This window comes from Notolepis coatsorum, assembly GCF_963971535.1.
Source record: "Notolepis coatsorum genome assembly, chromosome: 17".
In the NCBI taxonomy this organism is placed as follows: Eukaryota; Metazoa; Chordata; class Actinopteri; order Aulopiformes; family Paralepididae; genus Notolepis; species Notolepis coatsorum.
In genome coordinates this window covers 104,409,641-104,433,624 of record NC_140181.1, presented here as the reverse complement: position 1 = coordinate 104,433,624, position 23,984 = coordinate 104,409,641, and the positions used below count along the sequence as shown (strand labels likewise).

The 23,984-nt window shown below is 42.9% G+C and overlaps 1 protein-coding gene and 1 long non-coding RNA gene across 2 annotated transcripts in view; one reads left to right on the top strand and one right to left on the bottom strand.

Moving 5' to 3' along the window:
* The window catches only part of cacna1fa (calcium channel, voltage-dependent, L type, alpha 1F subunit a), a gene marked incomplete at its 3' end in the record, with an annotated part of 242,326 nt that overhangs the window by 53,959 nt on the left and 164,383 nt on the right, over positions 1–23,984 (bottom strand). Inside the window, 4 exon segments of the mRNA XM_084333608.1 lie at positions 32–115; positions 249–359; positions 1,022–1,180; positions 2,833–3,034. Coding sequence (XP_084189734.1) covers positions 32–115; positions 249–359; positions 1,022–1,180; positions 2,833–3,034 — 556 coding nt within the window.
* LOC311243532 lies at positions 5,177–15,571 on the top strand. The gene is made up of 3 exons (XR_014620660.1): positions 5,177–5,250; positions 6,990–7,053; positions 8,428–15,571. It is a non-coding gene; the product is annotated as an uncharacterized lncRNA (long non-coding RNA).

The window sequence follows — 23,984 nt, the reverse complement described above, 5'->3', positions numbered from 1 at the left end:
AAATTTAATCAAAAAAGGTGGACAAACTCACGCTTAACTCGGAAACCATGATATCCAACACACTCCCCACAACGATCAGCGCGTCGAATGAGTTCCAGGGGTCGATGAAATAATGCTAAACAAAGGTTCAGAGCAGACACAGGGTTACTTTCTGTGGATGTTCCAGTCCACACGGTGTGTGTGTGTGTGTGTAGACAGCGCTGTTATGAACGTTATTTGGACATTTTGAAACACCAAAAGTGTCTCACGTGAACTCGGAGAGCTAGCAGCTTGATGACCATCTCGACGGTAAACACGGCGGTGAAGATCAAGTTGAGGATGTCCATGACGTGGGTGAAGAGCTTAGACTGCTCATAATGCTGAAGAGTAAACAGAAAAAAATCATATTTAAGACCTTTTTAAGACTTTAATTAAGGCCTAAAATTCAGATTATTCTAGAGTCTCCGGGAAAACAAAACAAGTGTCTAGTGAAGTGGACCTGGATCAAAAAAACTACGGACCACACTTTTGTTCAGTTCGCAGTTTTTTAATTCTACAAACAAAATAACACAATAATGTTCTCATGTTCACACGAGTAAAAAACAAATAAACACGAGTAAAGTTCTTCTGTCGATAGAATAGAAAAACTCTTGAACACACACACACACACGCACCCTGCACCCATGCACTTTTACGCAAGACACTTTCTGTAAATAATTTTATATTTTATTTGATCTTACCTAATTTTATATATATTTTTTTTATTTGATCTTACTACTACTTATTGTTATTGAACACACACACACACCCTGCACTGAACCTTAACATGCACATACACTATACACAAGACACTACAATAATTTACTATTTTGATTTTATCTTACTACTATACTTATTGTTACCATTCTTGTATTGATTGTTGTTTCTTAATTGTGCACTGTTGAGTCTGAGCTCGAAACACAAAAAATTGCATTACCTGCAATGCCTCGGTATTGTTGTGTATTTGACAAATAAAGAACTTGAACTTGAATGGAAAAGGTACCTGCACGGCCAGAGTGAGGGTGTTGCCCAGGATGAGGGCGAACATGATGTACTCAAACTGGCTGGAGTTGACGATCTTCCAGAACTTGAGCTGAGATGGGTTTTTAGGTATGTAGATCTTTATAGGCTGGGCTTTCAGCGTATAGTACACACACTGACGCTGGGTCAGAGAGAGAGAGAGAGAGAGAGAGAGAGAGAGAGAGAGAGAGAGAGAGAGAGAGAGAGAGAGAGAGAGAGAGAGAGAGAGAGAGAGGGAACAGATACTGTTAGTTCCTGCAGGCTTCAAAGAGGTACATTTAAGACCTTTTTAAGATATTTTTAATACCCTTTGTAATGTGGTAGTGATAGTGAAAGGGTTAATCCTTTTTAGTGTGGTAGTGAAAGGGTTAACCTTCTGTAGTGTGGTAGTGAAGGGTTAACCCTTTGTAGTGTGGTAGTGAAAGGGTTAATCTTCTGTAGTGTGGTAGTGAATGGGTTAACCTTCTGTAGTGTGGTAGTGAAAGGGTTAACCTTACATCGTGTTGGTAGTGAAAGGGTTAACCATTTGTAGTGTGGTAGTGAAAGAGTTAATCTTATGTAGTGTGGTAGTGAATGGGTTAACCTTCTGTAGTGTGGTAGTGAAAGGGTTAACCTTCTGAAGTGTGGTAATGAAAGGGTTAACCTTATGTCGTGTTGGTAGTGAAAGGGTTAACCCTTTGTAGTGTATTAGTGAAAGGGTTAACCCTTTGTAATGTGGTAGTGCACGGGTTAACCCTTTTTAGTGTGGTAGTGAAAGGGTTAACCCTTTGTAGTGTGGTAGTGAAAGGTTAACCCTTTGTAGTGTGGTAGTGAAAGGGTTAACCCTTTGTAATGTGGTAGTGCACGGGTTAACCCTTTGCAGTGTGGTAGTGAAAGGGTTAACCCTTTGTAGTGTGGTAGTGAAAGGTTAACCCTTTGTAGTGTGGTAGTGAGGGGGTTAACCCTTTGTAATGTGGTAGTGCACGGGTTAACCCTTTGCAGTGTGGTAGTGAAAGGGTTAACCCTTTGTAGTGTGGTAGTGAAAGGGTTAACCTTCTGTAGTGTGGTAGTGAAAGGGTTAACCCTTTGTAGTGTGGTAGTAAAAGGGTTAACCCTTTGTAGTGTGGTAGTGAAAGGGTTAACCCTTTGTAGTGTGGTAGTGAAAGGGTTAACCCTTTGTAGTGTGGTAGTGAAAGGGTTAACCCTTTGTAGTGTGGTAGTAAAATGGTTAACCCTTTGTAGTGTGGTAGTGAAAGGGTTAACCCTTTGCAGTGTGGTAGTGAAAGGGTTAACCCGTTGTAGTGTGGTAGTAAAAGGGTTAACCCTTTGTAGTGTGGTAGTGAAAGGGTTAACCCTTTGTAGTGTGGTAGTGAAAGGGTTAACCCTTTGTAGTGTGGTAGCAAAAGGGTTAACCCTTTGTAGTGTGGTAGTGAAAGGGTTAACCCTTTGTAGTGTGGTAGTGAAAGGGTTAACCCTTTGTAGTGTGGTAGTGAAAGGGTTAGGAGGACCATTTTGAAAATAATTGAATACCTTTTTCATGGCCATAATGGCAGAAAAGTATGAAGGGAAATGACTATGAAAGAAGTAACTCCATACAAGGCTCTTACCATACTGCTTCATCTGCAGACATTTCCCCCAAACACATTCAATAAACACCATACACATAAATTATCGTAACATAAAAGTAATCCAAAACATTTAAGACCTTTTTAAGACTTTGGCCTAAGATTCTGATTATTCTAGAGTCTTCGGGAAAACAAGTGTCTAGTGAAGTGGACCTGAATCAAAGGGAATCTTTCCAAAAAAAGGACAGACCTGATTTTTGTTCAGTTCGCAGTTTTTGAATTCTAACTCTCCTTGCTCTCGAAACGTGATGATGACAAAACCCACGAAGATGTTCATCATGAAGAAGGCGATGATGATGATGTAGATGATGAAGAAGATGGAGATCTCGACTCGGTAGTTGTAAATGGGCCCTCGGTTTTCTGCGTTGGCGTCTACGGCTCTGTAAAGCAGCCTATGTACAAGAAGAAGAAGAAGTCTTTAATTGTCATGCAGATTAACACACACATGCGAGATGGGCGACCCACAGGAACACACACACACATGTACTGAGTCGCAGATGAAATGTCTCTCTGCACTTGACCCATCCTGTCATCCTTCCCCCCAAAGGGCAGCCGTGAGCAGAAATGGGCTGCGGCGTGGGGCAGGGCCTGGGGACCAATCCAAGTGCTCCTGTCCGTCTTCGTCAGGGACGCGACAGCTCTGCTGTACACTGGGAACCTTGGTTGCTATGCCCACACAAAACCGCAAAACTTCACCCTGGACTCCGGTTTTCAAAGACCGGGGTTGCAGTGTAGCAAATCCCCGGTTGTGTGTGGCCGAACAGTGCAACTGCGCACATACAATCATGGTTATATTAAATCCAGCGCTCGTGTGGACTGGGCAACTTGCCTGCCATTACGTTGCGTTCTGAAAAGCGAAACTGACCCTGAAAACGAAACGAAAATGGCCCTGTGTGTAACTGCAGCCGTCTCTGTGCTAACAGTCACGTTTTCAGTACGAGAAGACAAGACAAAACTTCTTTCTCTGGTCTGCATCCCCTTAACAATTGTGTGTATTGAGCCGTACTGTATTGTACCCATTCTGCAATCTTGTTGCAATAAAGTTTTCATTCACACTCAAAATCTGTGTTCATTTTTTGTTTTGCATACTAATGTTCTCAGTGGTGCAGTGGAAAATTGACAGTAGGTCAAACGCTCCACGCGCGTGCGCGCGCATGTGCACGCGCATGCGCGCGCACATGCACCGTTTTTTTTGGCACAGGTATTTTTTTTTTTTTTTTTTTGCTGCATATTTATAATTTTTTTTTTAACAATGTTTTTTTTTTTACAAACCGCTTGAATCATAGCCACGTTAATAATGCTTGTAATAAACCAAACCGTTTGTAAATCCGTCAATATTTCAGCGAGTTATGAGTATTTTTGTCTGTGCAGCTCACTCACTCTCACTCAAGGCTAACTGGAGCAAGATGGCGGCGGTTCAGTGACGTCGCTCTCCATTGGCCGGCAGCGCGGGCAAGCTATCTAGTGTTCTATATATATCTATGCCTTAAAGTGTTGCGGTCCTGCGAGAAGGAGAAGAATGGAGATGGAGGGTTCCCCCTCTTGGGGGGGCCCTCCAAGAGAGGAGATGATGTTTGTATTGTGATTGTATGACAAGAGGAGCAGAGAAGAAGGAGACAGAGACGATAGAAATGTGTTTTGAAGATGAGAAGAAGAAGAAGAGGAGTGTAAACTTTCTCAAGTGTGGGCGAAGCAAGAATTGCGGAGGGCAGTAATACGCCACGATGCGTCTACACTGCCGGAAATTCAAAGAAGAAGAAGAAGAAGAAGTGTTGGTGCTCTCGTCCTGCAGCTGGATACTATTGCCTCACAGCGCGGCCGTCAGCGCGCGGCCCAGAGAGCGCCGCTGGCTCTGCGGCTCTGCAGCTGCATGCTTCTCCGGGAGTCCGGTTGGATAATGCCATGTAAAAAGTCGCATGCCTGACATATCGGCATGTAACTCGAGAACCGAGGCACGGATTTTGGCGATCCAGATGGCATTCGAACGGCAACGAATAGCGCTTTATTCTGTAATTTATATGTTCGGCGAAAAATGCAGCCCCGAGCCTTCAGATGCTCGCAAAGGGCCGTGAAACTGAAACTGAAAAACAGTGAAACCCCGGACATTTCGATGAATTAATAAACCCCCCCCGGACGCCCCGGACAGGGCGTGAAAAGAGGACATGTCCGGGCAAAAGAGGACGTTTGGTCAGCCTACTCTACCTGTGCTTTTGTTATGTAAAAACGGTGGCCGCGCCGAGCCGGTACTTAGTTACAACGAATGGGAACAGCTGATTTTTGTGTGCGTGACTGCGCGTACACGCGGGAACATTTCCGTGCGCGATTGCGCGTACTTCAGCCTCAGTGAGTGAGGTATCACAGCGTGATACCGAGTGATACGAGCACTGCAAGCCTACTTGTATTGAAAAACTGATTTTATGTCTGAGGAGAAGACCGGTACTCATCATCATCTGGGAACAACTGAATCTTTAAACTCCAGTAGGTGGCGGTAATGCACCAAAACGGTTTGCCAACCGCCATAATAAAAACAAGAAGAAGGAACTTCATACGTCATCATGTTTTGGTAGCAGAGCTGTTTTCACAGCATTGGTGTAAAGTACATGTAAAGGTTATTACAAGTTATAAGAAGTTGTGAAGTTGAACGCACTATGTACAAAAAAGACATTGCATTTGGAGGTAAGCTTCAATGATTACATGTTGTGTCTCAAGAGTATATCTTCAGTAGCTAACGCTAGTAGCTTGCTACCGTTAGCTAAGATGCTCGCCTGATTGCATTGTCTGCAGCCATGATGGTTAGCCGTGGCTAGGTTCAAGTCAAGTCAAGAGTTTTATTTGTCACGGCATACAAGTATACAATGAAATGCGGGGGTTCTTGCCCGCAACGATGTGCATAATACAATAGTAATATATAATAGAATCCAATAGAACGACATTGTGCAATAAAATAAGGTTAGCCCTACATGAAAAACAGTTGTGGCATAAAGCCATCGTTTCTGTGTTTCGAATGAATGAAAACTTTATTAACAGATTGCAGAATGGGTACTATACAGTACAGCTCAATACACATAATTGTTAGGGGGATGCAGACCAGAGAGACTTTCGTCTTGTTTACATCAGGGTCCCCCATTTTCAATTCATAGGGACATACATGACATACAGCTATATAGTACTGTTTCGAATTATTTACTTTGTTATTGGTTCAATGTTTCAATAGCATATATCTGCAGAGCCACAGAGCCCAACGTCTGGGCGGGGCTTCGTGGCATGGACGGGCTTGAGGCGGGGCTTCGTGGCGTGGACAAGTCTTGTGGCATGGACAAGTCTTTGCACTACTGCGCATGCTCTCTGCTCGCTCGCGTCCATATCATACAATAATTACCAAAAATAAGAGATTTCATGCCTGAGATGGGAAAATATATTTTTCTGGAAGTTAAATATGTCATTCATCTTGAGGGGTGTTCAGAAAAGTAATACCTCTTGGTAAAAAAAAAATCCCAACGTCCAAATCGGACTGGATTGGTGGAATGACTCTTTTTGTATCACTTACAGTGCTGTATATTTGTAGATCTGGTATGTCATAAATGTCTAGAGATGTAACATTACTGTCTATCTGTATGTCATGTTATGATGAATTGAAAATGGGGGACCCTGATGTAAACAAGACGAAAGTTGCGTGAGCGAGAGAGCCCCCCCCCCCCTCATCCGCATGCGCAGTAGTGCAAAGACTTGTCCATGCCACAAAGCCCCGCCCAGACGTTGGGCTCTGTGGCTCTGCAGATATACCCTACTCCAATGTTTCGTGCACGCTAGCTTGGACCGTGGCAATAGATGGTACAAATGGTGCACACATTGCCTTACAAACAAGTATACCGGTAGTATACTATTAGTTTACTATACCTTATAATTTCCACTTAAAATGGGGCAGGATATCCATAAAATCTGATACTTTAACAGAGGTTTAATTCTGAGTTCTCAAACTTTCTTGATGGAAGCCAAAATTATCCTTCTCCATTTCCCCATGAAAACGTAGGTTTGTTTGCAGCCAGCAGATTGGATTATATTCCAATTTCATTAAACTGCACAAATACAGTACAACGGAAGTAAGTTTGGCATCTAAACAGAGTGCAATTTTTACCGTAAAGTGTAATAGCAATATACAGTGTATATATGATTATATTAAAAGAAAACAAAAAAGCATATTTTATAGATTTTACTCCAGGAAAGACTTGAAGTAGAATCTGAAAATTCCCAATTGTTGACATAGGCCTACATGTCCCTGTGAATTCCATGTGTACTAGACGGTTTCTGGTGTAATAACTGAAACTTTCTTTCCACCCTCTTTGTTAGACGTCCATCACGGGTGCAGCATCATGATGTTGTGATGATTGGAGCTGGTTCCCCATCTGCCAGAGTAAGTGTGTGTGGTAAATAATAATAATAACAACTTGGATTCATATAGCGCATTTCAAGAAACCCAAGGGCGCTTTACAGGCAACAAGAAAAATACATAAGGAATAAACAAAATAAATAATAATAAGAATAAATAGAGAAATATAGTACGGACCGGGATTCACATTTTGTATGTTATGTATACTAGAATACATAACATACGAAATGTGAATCCCGGTCCGTACTCTATTATTATTATCTTATTCTTAGGCCTATTCTATTCTTATTCTTAGGTCATTTGTTTTGTTATTCTTATTTGTGACTTTGTTCTGTCTAAATGTTTACTGTGAGCGATTTGTAGTATCAAATTTCCCTCGGGATGATTCAAGTATTTCTATTCTATAAATGACAGGGAGACGGTTAAGTTAGAGAGTTGTAATTCAATCATAGTTGAGGATGGTAGAGTTTTTCTTGATGGCACATTCGCACTGAAAGTGATTTGACTTTACAACTGCAAATGCATGCACTGTCCAACAATGTTTAAAACAGAGTTATATGGTTCCTCAGTGCAAGGGTTAAATTATGTGATTATGTGCATCACTTTAAAACATCCTGTAAGGAGCTCATATATCTACTGCATGGTGGTATTGACAGTGATGGTAATTACAATTTTCTTTTAAATAAAAACGGAATCTAATATGAGTGAAGGACACGCTGAACCCCTCATCATCCTGTGTGTGAGGGTATCCAAGCACCAGCAGTTACACTAATTATGGGGCCGGCACGCTGGACGCCACCACGAGCAGCCTGAAGCACTGCCAAGCACGGGGGATTGGCAGCCAGTTTCCTTTCGGCACAGATTTACAGATTAGACCATTAACACCCAGCTGCACCACATCCAAGAGTTATCAAGCTCTTGGTTTCTAATTTAACCCGTGATAAATATCGGCGCTACCCGTGACAGTGGAGCAGACTGGCGTGTGGGAGAACCACCGCTGGTGTGAACAGCTAGGTCGTACTCGCACGAGAAATTACGTTTGTGGTGCTTCGTGACGCTTCGGCTCTCGTCTGTTCCCGGCATTAGTCGGATGTCAAAAGGACCGTCTGTTCTGCAGCATTTTAGTGATTGTCATGAGTTCAATTCTGAACATTATTATTTTTTATTATTATGTTTTTGGTAGATATTTTATTGTTTCTTTTTGGGCAGTCCGGTAGAGAGAGAGAGGAAGTATGGGAGGATAGATGGGGGAAGACATTCGGCAAAGGTCGCCGGGAGCGGGACCGGGAGTCGAACTCGGGACGGCCGTGTTGCACCGCAGTGCTGTACGTGGTGCGCCCTGGCGCCCCCAATTCTGAACATTTCTGACGGTCCTTTTCTTCTTTTTTCTCTTCCCAGTCAACTGAATTGCGTATGAGCAGCTGATGATGACATCTGGAGCTGAGACAACAGGAAGTACTCTTCAAAGGAGTTGAGTGATGGATGCTGTTGGGAGGGACGTCAACTTGCTCAGCCAAGGTTTGGAAGTAAAAGGAGTCACGGACGGCATAGACCACGAGTACATTTGGGAGCGCCGCATTCAGGAAGGCGCGGTCTCTTTCCCAGACTGTGCTCAAATAGGTTTAGATTTTGATGTTGCACACAAACGAAAGGAAAAACTGGATGTGGAACTGCTGACAAATGGCATAGTACTTGATATATGTGACTTTGCTAAAGCAGCTAATAAAGCTGAGAGGTACTTCATTTGTGAAATCCTAGAATACAACTTTGATCTGGGCATCAATGATGACATTCAGCGCGGTGAGTTTGCGACATGCGTCCACGAAAGTGCAACGGTCATGAAGGACACTATGAAAAATGACCTTAAGCAGAGGCAGGAAGTCTTTGTGCTTCCTGATCCAATGACGTCATTAACATTGAGCAGTGAATCGAGTCTTGCCAGAGAGTGTCATGGCGAGCCACAGGAAATCTCTGAGGAATCTGGAATCTCAGCAGAAGGCAGCAGAAACGGTGATGTGAACCTGATCTCAGAGTTTATCAAGGCTGACGCTAATGGAGAACTGAATAGTGAAGCAATAATCCACAAACCAAGAGAGCTAAAACTCAACTGTGATCTCTACCCTTTCTGTGCAAAATTTTTAGAGTTTATCAAGGCTGACGCTAATGGAGAACTGAATAGTGAAGCAATAATCCACAAACCAAGAGAGCTAAAACTCAACTGTGATCTCTACCCTTTCTGTGCAAAAATTGGTCTGGATCTTGACATCAGACCGAAAGGCAAGCCCAAACTACATCTAGATTTGTTAACCAAGGGTGTGATGAATGAATTGTTTGATTTCGCCAAAGTGTTGTCGGGAAGTTTCTATGAGATTGTTTTCGATGTGCTGGAGCACAATTTTGATCTAGATCTCCAAAGTGGTGAAGCCAAAGCACACGATGCTAGAAAGAAAATAAGACTGGTTCTAGGAAAGGAAGAAAGGCTATGTTCAGGTCTCCAAGAGTTGAGAGATGCGTTCCGTAAGGAAAGTCTTTCATTTGAGAACATTCCAACAAACATGATTAAGGTGGAAGCGTGTACGGCCCCCTGTCATCAAAGACTAAATGTAATTACAGGAAGGCAGTTAGATCTAAGGAATAATCAGGAAGAAACTCGGAGCTCAGAAATGAGATGCTCCTCAGAAACAACCATGGCAACAGAGACGGGGCCCAGATTACTGCATGTAAAAAAGGAAGATGATGAGATATCAATTTCTTGTGAAGTCCCCGCTGTCCTTCCCCTATTGTCTAATACTTCTGATGAAAGTCACAAAGAGGATCAGCGTGTTGCCTCAGATTTGAAACAAAGGCGGTATTACACAAATGAACAAGTTTCAGAACCGTTTCCTGAGGAGACAGACACAGATGTGTACATGGATACAGAGACGGCCAGCAATCATGACGATGTCCAAAAAGCGAAAACAAAACAGAAAATGTTGTGGAGTCGTCGTTCTGCTCGCTCCAAAGAAATCCTCTCGTTGTCTAAAGGTAATAGTGACTCATATGTCCATTGCAGGAAAGCAGGTCTAGATTTCAATGTGGGATCTGGGAGGAAGCAGAGTCTTGATCCCCAGCTAATGACATATGGTGTTGTAATTGAGATTTCTAAATTTGCCACAAAAATGATCAAGGCTCACATGTTTTTCACGGAGATTCTAGAAAAGAATTTTAACATACGTTTTCACAATGATGAGCAACGAAGAATCTTCGTGTCACACGCTTGGAGTAAAGCAAAGCAAGTGATTGGTATAACTGGGCCAAGGGCGAGAGAGGTTTTTGAACTTCCTAATGATTTTGAACTTCCTAAGATTAAGGAGGAGGCTTATTTAGATTCACAACTGATCAAGGAGGAGGCGGCTTATTCAGGTTCACAACTGATTAAGGAGGAGGCTTATTTAGATTCACAACTGATCAAGGAGGAGGCGGCTTATCCAGATTCACAACCATCCTTAACCAGGACACAAACAAGAATGGAACCCTACCCCTTCTGTCGTGAGATTGGGCTCAATCTTCATGCAGTTGAAAGCCGTAAAATAGACAAACTAAGTTTGTGCTTATTGACCAATGGGGTAGTGAATGAAATAGCCACTTTTGCTAAGGGCTTAGCTGGATCGCTTTGGCAGATTGTCCATGAAATCCTGGAGCACAATTTTGATCTTGATCTGCAAAGTGGGAAAACAGAACTTGCTAAACGCATTGGGTCAAATACTGCGTATTTGATATTGCGGAACAAGTGTCGGCGTAGGAGTCTCTCAGAAAAGGAACAATGGCTTAACACTCCCGTCCCAATGAATAGTGTGAGAAGAAATGCTCCTCAAACAACACCGCCAGAAAGCACTCCTCAAACCACACCGCCAGAAAGCACTAGACTGAAAGAGGTGTTGAAAAAACGAAGGTTGGACATGGAGACGGAGAAAGAAAGACGCATAGCGGCTAATGGAAATAGGTTGAAATACACTGCAAAGGCAGTCAAACAAGGCTGTGAAGAACAATGTGGCAGCCACATTTGGGCATTTGCACAAAGCTCTGCTGATGCATACTGGCAAAGACCAGTCCAAGATTCAGATGTTTGTGTGACTAAACCGTCTGATCAGCACTATTGGAGCATGGAGACAGAATCACAAAACACAAGACAAAGTGACATGATGAACACTTCAGTAGAACAGGAAGCCATGTATACAGAACAGAGCTTTCCTCCGCAGAGTACAGTGACCTCTCTTGGTTCAGCCAGGCCTTTCCAAGAACACGGTTCTGCTGACAAAACACCAGACTCTGACCACACTTACTGCTGGCGTGGAGTTTCAGAACTGTTTTCTGAGGAGACAGACACAGATGTGTACATAGATACAGAGACGGCCAGCAATCATGACGATGTCCAAAAAGCGAAAACAAAACAGAAAATGTTGTGGAGTCATCGTTCTGCTCGCTCCAAAGAAATCCTCTCGTTGTCTAAAGGTAATAGTGACTCATATGTCCATTGCAGGAAAGCAGGTCTAGATTTCAATGTGGGATCTGGGAGGAAGCAGAGTCTTGATCCCCAGCTAATGACATATGGTGTTGTAATTGAGATTTATAAATTTGCCACAAAAATGATCAAGGCTTGCATGTTTTTCACAGAGATTCTAGAAAAGAATTTTAACATACGTTTTCACAATGATGAGCAACGAAGAATCTTCGCGTCACACGCTTGGAGTAAAGCAAAGCAAGTGATTGGTATAACTGGGCCAAGGGCGAGAGAGGTTTTTGAACTTCCTAATGATTTTGAACTTCCTAAGATTAAGGAGGAGGCTTATTTAGATTCACAACTGATCAAGGAGGAGGCGGCTTATTCAGGTTCACAACTGATTAAGGAGGAGGCTTATTTAGATTCACAACTGATCAAGGAGGAGGCGGCTTATCCAGATTCACAACCATCCTTAACCAGGACACAAACAAGAATGGAACCCTACCCCTTCTGTCGTGAGATTGGGCTCAATCTTCATGCAGTTGAAAGCCGTAAAATAGACAAACTAAGTTTGTGCTTATTGACCAATGGGGTAGTGAATGAAATAGCCACTTTTGCTAAGGGCTTAGCTGGATCGCTTTGGCAGATTGTCCATGAAATCCTGGAGCACAATTTTGATCTTGATCTGCAAAGTGGGAAAACAGAACTTGCTAAACACATTACGTCAAATACTTTAAGTAGGAGAGGCGCATTTCGGTTTAGGAGTCTCTCAGAAAAGGAACAATGGCGTAACACTCCCATCCCAATGAATAGTGTGAGAAGAAATGCTCCTCAAACAACACCGCCAGAAAGCACTCCTCAAACAACACCGCCAGAAAGCACTAGACTGAAAGAGGTGTTGAAAAAACGAAGGTTGGACATGGAGACGGAGAAAGAAAGACGCATAGCGGCTAATGGAAATAGGCAGACCAAGCGTTACCCGCTTTGTGAGAGAATAGGTTTGGAGCTTGTTGTAAAATCGGAAGTGAAATCAAGACTTGACTCATCTTTACTGACCAGGGGCATTGTGGTGGAGATTGATAAATTCATTAGAGTTAATAAATTCATTAAAGTTAACCCATCTATTGGTGGCAAATACTATTACTCTGTGAATCTCTATAGAATCCTAGATTATAACTTTGATCTCAGTTCACAAAACCACAGGCGTAATGCGTTTCTCTCTGATCTTGAAAAGCAAGTGCAAGCAGTGGTGTATAATAAACTGGGAAGGACGAATGGGAATGAAAACATAGTGTTTCCATTACCTTTGAAATACACTGCAAAGGCAGTCAAACAAGGCTGTGAAGAACAATGTGGCAGCCACAGTACACAAAGCTCTGCTGATGCATACTGGCAAAGACCAGTCCAAGATTCAGATGTTTGTGTGACTAAACCGTCTGATCAGCACTATTGGAGCATGGAGACAGAATCACAAAACACAAGACAAAGTGACATGATGAACACTTCAGTAAAACAGGAAGCCATGTATACAGAACAGAGCTTTCCTCCGCAGAGTACAGTGACCTCTCTTGGTTCAGCCAGACCTTTCCAAGAACACGGTTCTGCCGACAACACCAGACTCTGACCACACAAGCTGCCGGGGTGAAGACGGAGCATCACACCCAGAGAGACAAGTAGACATTTGTAGAAAGATTATTCATGACATCGTTACGAATGAAGGGACCACACCACAGAGGGAGATATTTCACAGACTTAGCAGATATCTTCAGCGATGGCACAGGAACAGACAAGGACTTCAAACAAATCCTTGACTAATACAAATCTGAAATCCTGCCAGGGTTGGTAAAGGAATATGGGAACCTCAGTCCCACAGGTTTCTAAAGTGAATACAAGTATACAAGTGTGGTATACATTTGATCAGTGGTTTGGCTCACCAGTCTAAGATGACACTTGAGCTTTGGGAGAAGATAATTTCTCAACAATCAAAGTTTGCTCTCCACATGAACAATGGGGTGCCAGAAGTAGTGTCTAGAACAGAGCTTTTGGTGAGGAATTTGTGTGAGTTTGCCAAAAAACAGGTGTGTACAATGGATGGTAAACCTGTTCACTTCAGATACTTTTTGACAGATTGAGGACAGTTTGAGGACATCCCGTTGACTGCGACCAGAGAAAATGGCATCAGTGGATTGTTTAAGGACGCAGCAGAAGTTTACAGCATCTGTGACGAGTTAGTTGAATACACCAGTAACCATGTGATGAACCATGGTTGGGAACAGCTACTGCAGATTTGACATGCAGACTGACGCAGAGTTTTTTGAGCTAACAGTCCAGATCGTTGAGGTGATGTTGGCCAGTTTTGTAGAGGTGTGTTGTAAGATGCTGACCTCCGGGATAGACGGAGACTTGAGGATGGATGTGAACTGCAGGAAGTATTCACAGATTGTCGAACACTTGCAGGAAGCCAGGTTGAGAGATGTTACTATTGCGTTTGACGGCATGTTCACGTCCAAGGAAAAGCACTCGTGGGAATGGCTTTAGTCTCTGGAAGAAAAACAAGTGTCCCTCTTTCGAGAACTACATTAATCACTGATTCATAATATCAGAATTCACTGCGACCTTGCAAACATTAAATGCTGACTCCACATCACTTTGGAACTGTCTGAATGTGAACATGCGTCTAAACGTCTACCAGGGACAGAGGTCTTCCATTTTTATTAGATTTTCCATTTTTAACTCCATTCAGATTAGGTTACTCAACAATATTACTACTATTATTACACCCGCACGCTGTCTGTCTGTCCGCACCAGCTATGGCCCTTACAGATGGATGAAACTTTGCACATAGGCTGACAGCAGGCCAATGCCCTGAATTCTAGTTTCTCGTTTTTCAACAAATATTTTATTTGAATTAATTTCCATCATTGTCCATTGAAATCAATATTGAGATTAAACAAACGCACAAGGGCACCTAGACTCCTGTAATCTGCGTTTCTTCCCCCAGCAAATCTCCGTTACATCAATATTGATAATAAAAAGAATAATGGATTGGATTTATATAGCGCTCTTCTTCCAGAGCGCTTACAGAGTCCATTATTCGTTCATACACAGTCATACCGGTGGTGGTAAGCTACAATTGCAGCCAGAGCTGCCCTGAGGCAGACTCACGGAAGCGTGGCGAATAATCATCGCCTACGGCCCCTCCGACCACCACCAACATTCATTCACATGCATACACATTCATACGAGGCAAGTAGGTTAAGTGTCTTGCCCAAGGACACAACGGCAGTGGGATGGACATTTGCTTGAGCGGGATTCGAACCACCAACCCTTCGATCATTGGACGACCCGCTCTACCCCTGAGTCACGCCGCCCCGTCTTATGTTTGTAGGTTAAGTATTTAATGTTTGCTATTGCCCATTTCGCCTCTGTTGAGGGTGATAAATCTAGTGATCTATGACAGAAGTTGATCATTCTTTCCAGCAAATCTCTTAGTTACTTACAACAGGATGTTGTTCGCTAAGCAGCATTGTGTTTTAAAGGTGAAGTATTTTCAATGTTTGCTATTTGGCCAAACAAGATGGCTGGTCTGGGCAGGGCACACATCTCACTACACTATTCTACATGGTCTCCAGGGAAGGAGAGACTTATTTTCATTACAAGTCAAATACAAACGCTCATTTAAGAGACAAATAGCAGCTGTAGAATTGGATGTGGTGCATTATCAGGTGTGCCATTATGTTTCATAAACGCACGTTCCAGTGTCAGTGAATGCGCAGACAGTGGTTCCAAGGAGATGCAGGCAGAGGAGTTACTTTCATGGCAGGGATGAAATATAACCGAATAACAAATGTTCATTGTAAAGTGTACATAGCTGCCATTACCCATGGGTGGGCATCTTGAGTGTCCTTTTAGTTGTTATTGGTATTTTTATTAATTTTATTATCCTTTTTAATTTATTTTAATTACAAATGCCACACCTATTTTCTTAAATATTTTCTTTTATAGTTTGTGAATAGGAGCAATACGAATCCTCTTAACTGTATTCAGATAATTTACCCACAATATTAGTACTATTATTTTTTATTGTTATTCTTGTAATTGTGTAATAAATTCAGTTTTGATTGATTTGTATCTATTTATTTTCTGTGTTCTGCTTCATGTTATTTGTCTACTCCATCCTGCTCCCTCTCATCCCCTACTCCATCCTGCTCTCTCTCTTATCCCCTACTCCATCCACATTTTTCGATTTTAATATTCTATTCAATGTCAGGGACGCATGTATACTTTCGACAACAAATGTTTGTTTCCGCGTTCGAGTTTTGCGCTCTGATTGGCCAGGTCATGTGACATGTGCACCAATCGTGGGACGGCAAGTTTAGCGCCTATTTCCGGGTCTAACAGCCTGCAAACTACCTAACGCCTAGTTTATCACTGGTTAAGCTTAGGCGACTCTTTCGCAGTTGGTTAAGGTTAGAGTTTGGAATCAGGGCTGGTGTTCTATTGCCCTGCTCTAAGACAAACTCTAACCTTAACCAACTTCGAACGAGCGCCTAAGCTTAACCAGTGTAGAAATTTGCGGTCCCACGATTGGCGCACATGTCACATGACCCGGCCAATCAGAGACGCGGAAACAAACATTTGTTGTCTAAAGTATTCAGGCGCGTGTAACTGTTCCGCAACAGTAAGTGACTTCCGGGGTAGGCCTGATTGGCCCCGACAGGCACGTGACGCGCAACTTTCTCTGCCGCGCGGCACGCTCCGCGGAGCCGAGCGACAGAGCTTACGGAATTACGTAACCGTCCAAATACGCCATGACTCTCATTCGGCGCTATAGCTCACCTGGCACAGCAGCGGTCCTGCGATCCTGCGGTCCGTTGTTGGTGAGTTCGAATCCCATCAAATCTTTTTTTTTTAACATGATTTTTTTTTTTAACGTGTATTCTTTCGCCGGTTAAGGTTAGGCATGGTTATGGTTAAGGTTAAGGTTAGGCATTGTTTCGGAGTTGGTTAAGGTTAGAACGGTTAAGTTTAGGCGCTGTTAAGGAGCTGGTTAAGGTTAGAGTTTGTCTTAGAGAATGGCAATATTCTTTCTATGGTTAAGGTTAGGCATGGTTAAGGTTAGGCATTGTTTCGGAGTTGGTTAAGGTTAGAACGGTTAAGTTTAGGCGCTGTTAAGGAGCTGGTTAAGGTTAGAGTTTGTGTTAGAGAATGGCAATAGACAGCCTATTTCCGCGCGACAGCTCTCAGCAGCCTCGTTGCGCGTCCTGAGTTTGCCGCGTCACGTGCCTGTCGGGGCCAATCAGGCCTACCCCGGAAGTCACTTACTGTTGCGGAACAGGTACACGCGTCAGGGACCTGTATGTTGCCGTTAGAAGGCATACTGCGACCCCGAGGGTGCAGTACCGGACAGATCCTCCCAGGTGGCAGTATCGAGAGTGCAGTAAACCCTGTTCCAGACCCTGTGTTACACTCAAATGTCTCCGGGCCAGTGATGCCACAGATTACTTGTAAAGATCATCTGATTACTGATTACTCCTTTAAAAGGTAATCTAGTTACTTTACTGATTACTTGATTAAAGTAACTTAGTTACTTTGAAAGTAACTAGGTTACGAAGTCGTCGTCGTCCCCCCTGCTGCTGCCACAACATAAGAATGACAACAATAAATGTTTTTAATAATGCTTTATTGAAAGTGCATAATGTCATAAATCATGATTGGCTGCTCAGACAGGTCATCATGAGACGTCATCAGTAGGGATGCTCGATATTGGCTTTTTTACCTATACCGATATTGTCCAACTCTTTTTTTTTTTTTTTTATTGATCTTTTTCCCCCTCCATTTTTCCTCCGATTTTCTCCCATCCCAATGTTAGTCGTATGCCAATTCCCAGTCCCTTCCTGGTCGCTGCGCACTTACCCCCCACAGTCAGATCATCTGGGAGAGTGGAGGCTACCACGTGCTTCCTCCGACACACGTCCAGCCAATCACTGCTTCTTTTCACCTGGCAGCGCGGATTCTCATCGAGAGGGCGTAGCGTGTGGGAGGACCACACTATCCCCCTCAAGTCCTATCCGCGCTTAGCAGGCGCCCCGACCGAACTGTAGGAGTCGCTGTTTACAACGACCCGGACCCACCCCGCCAGCTTCTCCCACCCTCTAATACAGCCAATTGTATTAGTGCAGACGGCCAGCCAAGCTGGTGACAACCCCGGAGCTGTGAGCTGGATTCGAACTGAAATTTTTTATTAACAGATTGCAGAATGGGTACAATACAGTACAGCTCAATACACACAATTGTTAAGGGGATGCAGACCAGAGAAAGACTTTTGTCTTGTTTACATCAGGGTCCCCCATTTTCAATTCATCATAACATGAATTTTTTTTTTTTTTTTATTTGATACAATTTAATTTATTACCTTTTTTCAACTGCAAAGTAAAACTTTGTCAACATGTTTTATCTAATAAAATGAAGTTCAGTCTGTTCATCTCACTTCAATAATTTTTATTGCAGAACATGGTATTTTCTCAAGCAGACAGATGTAAACACTGTAATCTGTGTTGCATGTACCTGTCAAACTGAACTGTTTGTATTAGTCATATTCCAACTTAACTGAATGCACGTGTGTGTGGACTACTGTACTATTACAGGTATTGAAATGAACAATGCAACTTCCTTATACAAAAATAATTTTATTTTTTATGAACAATTAAATATCAATATTGTGGGAAATTAGTATTGAACCCGTTTTAAATATTCAGAGTCGATATGTATCGAAAAATCGATATTTTTGACAACACTAATATAAGGCTATAACTCAGCCTTTCGGGAATTACCCCACACCACTTTGAAATTATACTTATATTCACCACGGGATAACGCGCAAACGTATGCATGGAAAAATTATCTCTTTTTTGCATCTTGGACGGAAGAAAGTCACTGTCAAATTACCATAGTATTGTCCCCATAGCTATAATATAGAATATAGATATAGCTCTACAAACAAGGTGACGCACTCCTATCTTTAAAGCGTGGCATAGCTACAACGGGACCCGTCTAATCCCCGGCGGTCAATGAGTTAAAGGAAAACTCCAACATTTTGGGAAATTAGCTTATTTAACATCTTCCCTGGAGTTAGACAAGAAGATGCATACCTTTTTTGTCTCTGTGTGTGCATTTAGCTTAGGGAACAGTCGCTCTGTTAGCGTAGCTTAGCTTCATCACTGGAAGTGGGGGAGGGTTTGAGCCTGACGTTCCCTACAGTGCCCTACAGTCACGAAATACACTCCAAATACAACTCCAAAACGTTCATGTAAACATGTTGTGACCTGTGTATTCACCACGTGGAGAAATAAAAAATAATTGAATTAGACAATTACGTTTTATAAGCAAATATACTCTGAACTATTTTTTTGACCAACCACTACTCTATGAGCGCAGCCAGTGATTTCAACGTGACTCTGTGTGTGTTTACATTCTCATTCATTCAAAAGATCCAAACCGATTGAAGTTTATGGATACCATGACTTGAAATCTTCTTACCTTGATGATTAAAAGCCTCCCCAATTTAGAAAACAGTAATCCAATGGCTGGTATTGATATACTACTAACTACTGCACGCTAACGGAGCTAACCGGACACTCAAGCAGATAACGAGAGCAATGACTTCCTTTCTGGGGGGTTTCAAAATAAAAGAGCGACGTCTATAGCAGCGGAATACGTTTATTTTGTACATTATCTAACGTTAACACGAACCTAAACTAACGTTACAACTAACCTAAAGTTAGTTTAGGTTCGTGTTAACGTTAGATAATGTACAAAATAAACGTATTCCGCTGCTATAGACGTCGCTCTTTTATTTTGACAACCCCAGAAAGGAAGTAATTATATATGCTTTGCGATCCTGGTCTGTGTTAGCTCCGGTTAGCTCAGAGCGTCCGGTATATAACTACCAGCCATTGGATTACTGTTTTCTAAATTGGGGAGGCTTTTAATCATCAAGGTAAGAAGATTTCAAGTCATGGTATCTGTAACTGAGGGGTACAATTCCCTGACTGTATTGTTAGATATGATATTTAATACCACTACCTCATGTACTTTAACTTCTGGCCACCCAGTACAAGATATAAGTATGATGAACACTTTCCCACCTGATGAAACGAATCCACACAAATGTACCAAATCGAAGGTTTAATACAGCAAAGGGTGTATACAACGATCACTTAATTACATTTATGATTTGAAATATGGAATATGCACTTTTATGGCAAATGAGTAGTCGTAGGTAAATCAACATTGAATGTCCAATCTCTGGTTACGCAGGGAGTAAGTATACAACCTGGAATATTTAGGAAAACGATAGCGAAGGTACTTAAATGATTATAGCTGGATACACTAAGGGGGGGGGGGGGGTCCCGCTGGTTGTAAGACAGTAGGAGGGGGGGGTTAGAGAAGCCGCTGGCGGTATCCCATCTGGCCGACGGTGTCTTGGGAGAATCCAAAGTCTTGGACACGGTGCCCACAGAACCTCGGGCCGCAGACGAATACAGCTGGACCCTCTGTGGACGGTAGCTGCCGGTCCACAACGGATAGACGTGAGGCGACCTCAATGGTGTCGAGCGCCGTCTCACCTGGAGTCCTCTCCGGGGGGTAGTTCCAACACTCCGCAGTGTTGGCCTTTATCCATGGAATAATCAAAGCACACAAAGCATAATCCAAGCTGTGGAAGGCTCGCCGTCGTCCGGGTAGAGTAATCCAATATACAGGTCCAGTCGCTCTTGGCCCGGAGCTCCTCGGGTGCAATCACCACTAGGGGTCTGACCAGCCTGGTCAAGCGTCCAGATAACGTCAGGAACGATGGGGGTACTGATAACTTTAGAACTCTAACCGAACGATGCACCATACATAAATAGACTATTATTAGCTTAATAGAATACGTCCAACTCGACGGTATAGTGCCAAACTATGACTATTCAACTATTAATCTACACGATATCTCAATGCCTATTCTGGGCCAAGTAGGCCTTACTACACCACACGTGCGTCGTGGGGAGGCTTTGCGTCTGTCACTCTGTTGGAGGGTAAAGAACTGGACTAAAAGAAAGTTCTACTTTACTAGCGCCATATATATATGCGCTATGAACAAATAGTACCATTCGTATTTCGCCCGACATATTACTGCGCGGAACCGGGGGTTGCCTCGACATGTTAGGCGGCACGATTGAACTTGGACCTAGGGGTATGGCAACCTGGCGCCAGGTTCTCGTCCAATGGTAGAATGAAACTATTATGGGCTGTTTAGTAGACTAAAGGGATATTCAATGCATATTGTACAAGGAATATACAGGGGATATCAAACGATATACAAATACAATTAAATATATATATATAAATAAATATACATATTCGGTTTAATCTGATCCTTCACAACAGTATCCATAAACTTCAATCGGTTTGGATCTTTTGAATGAATGAGAATGTAAACACACACAGCGTCACGTTGAAATCACTGGCTGCGCTCATAGAGTAGTGGTTGGTCAAAAAAATTGTTCAGAGTATATTTGCTTATAAAACGTAATTGTCTAATTCAATTATTTTTTATTTCTCCACGTGGTGAATACACAGGTCACAACATGTTTACATGAACGTTTTGGAGTTGTATTTGGAGTGTATTTCGTGACTGTAGGGCACTGTAGGGAACGTCAGGCTCAAACCCTCCCCCACTTCCAGTGATGAAGCTAAGCTACGCTAACAGAGCGACTGTTCCCTAAGCTAAATGCACGCACAGAGACAAAAAAAGTATGCATCTTCTTGTCTAACTCCAGGGAAGATGTTAAATAAGCTAATTTCCCAAAATGTTGGAGTTTTCCTTTAACAATTGTGTGTATTGTACTGTATTGTATCCATTCTGCAATCTGTTAATAAAATGTTCAATAAATCAATCAATCAATTCTACTTTTTCTTAATCCTTTCTTCCATTGCCATCCTACTCCCCCTTCATCCTTTAAAGGAATGTGAATCACTACCCACTTTCAAAACTACTCTCAAAGAGCACCTACGGGAGACTGCAATTCGAAACTGGCCCCTGTAAGTGTCCAAACCCAACCCCCTCCAATGTACAGTTCCCCCAACCTCCTCCAATGTACAGTTTCTTCCCCCTCAAATACTCTCTTTTTGTACTGTATATTTGTAGATCTGGTATGTCATAAATGTCTAGATGTAACAGTACTGTCTACCTGTATGTCATGTATGTCATAAATGTTATGATAAATTGAAAATGGGGGACCCTGATGTAAACAAGACGAAAGTCTTTCTCTGGTCTGCATCCCCTTAACAATTGTGTGTATTGAGCTGTACTGTATTGTACCCATTCTGCAATCTGTTAATAACATTTTCAGACTGGTGGACAAGCTGATCGAGCTGGGTCTGAGCTCCGCTCTGAGCGCCTGGATACTGGACTTTCTGAGTGAAAGGCCCCAGGCGGTCAGGGTGGGGGGTCAGACCTCCAACACCATCACCCTGAGCATCGGGTCCCCCCAGGGCTGTGTTCTGAGCCCCCTGCTGTATTCACTATACACACATGACTGTGTGGCCAAGTTCAGCTCCAACTCCATAGTGAAGTTTGCGGACGACACAGTGGTGGTGGGGCTGATCTCGGACAACGACAAGAAGGCCTACCGGGAGGAGGTTGAGGTACTGGAACGCTGGTGCCAGGACAACAGCCTGCTCCTGAACATTGGTAAAACCAAGGAGCTGATCGTGGATTTTAGGAGAAAACAGCAGGGGACACACACACCACTGAGGATAAACGGGGCTACCGTGGACAGGGTGAGCAGCTTCAAGTACCTGGGGGTCCACATCTCAGAGGATCTGACATGGACAACACACATAGACTCAGACGTAAAAAAGGCGAAGCAGTGCCTCTACCACCTGAGACAGTTAAGGAAGTTCAGAGTATCGGGGAAGATACTCCAGTCCTTCTACTCCGGAGCTGTAGAGAGCATCTTGACTGGAAACATCACTGCCTGGTATGGAAACAGCACGGCACAGGACAAGAAGGCCCTACAGAGAGTGGTACGCTCAGCTGAGCGTACTACGGGTATTGTACTACCACCCCTGCAGGTCTTATATAACAAGAGGTGCAAATTCAGAGCCTGCAAAATGATGAAAGACCCTCACCACCCCAACAACAGCCTGTTCAAGCTGCTGCGGTCAGGCAAACGCCTGCGAACACCAGCAAATAGGACAGAGAGACTTCGGCTCAGCTTCTTCCCCCAGGCCATCAGAGCCTTGAACACTGAACTCTCCACACACAAGCACACATGAGCACACACACACAACACACACACTGTACACGCTCACACACTAGCAGCCACTTTAACATGAGCACACACACTCATGCTGCACACGCTCACACTTATGGTCACTTTACAAAAGGAAAGGTCACTTTAAAAATAGTATAGTATAAATTGAGATTGTATAAAATAGCATTGTATAGTAGTGTACATAAAGACCCAGTGCCTCATCCGTAGCTAAGTGTATTGCACTATCACAGGACCTAGCATGTCTTACCATGCTCTGTAAAAACTCATGTACATATACCGATATGCCCTACTTTGATTACTTGTATTATTGCACAATGTCGTTCTATTGGATTCTTATTATATTATTGTATTATGCACAATCGTTGCAGGCAAGACCCCCCGCATTTCACTGTATACTTGTATGCCATGACAAATAAAACTCTTGACTTGACTTGAATCAATCAATCTTTCTCCTATCTTATATTACATGAAATGTAAAAGGCATTTATTTAGAAATTCCACAGTAAAACACTTTTGACTGGGCATCTAAGGCCCTCTGCTGTCTTTTAGAAGCAGAATGATCGTAGTCTCTACAGTTTCCATTCAGTCCTAACACTGTTAGTTCAATTGCATGAGATCTCGGAGACACAGGGGAACCTAACCTAGACACCAGAGGGAGCTCCACAAATTATGTTAAACCCAGATTCGGCTCAAACAAGGGACTAAACACGTTTCGCAATTATGCCACATCAATGTGGAACGCCCTACCCACAGCTGTAAAGGAATGTGAATCACTACCCACTTTCAAAACCACTCTCAAAGAGCACCTACGAGAGACTGCAATTCGAAACTGGCCCCTGTAAATGTCCTAACGCAACCCCCTCCAATGTACAATAAATGTCCTATTAAACCCAATAATACACAAGACCCTCTTCTTGGGACCAAGTGGTTTAGTCGATAATCCAATGTACAGTTACCCCACCCCGCCTACCCAACCCCCCCACCTCCAATGTACAGTTTCCACCCCACCTACCCAACCCCCTCCTACCAACCTCCTTCCTACCAACCTCCTCCAATGTACAGTTTCTTTGTCGAATGTATATACTCTCTTTTTTAGACTCTTGTATCAAAAACAGTACTGTATTTGTAAATCTGGCATGTCATAAATGTATAGA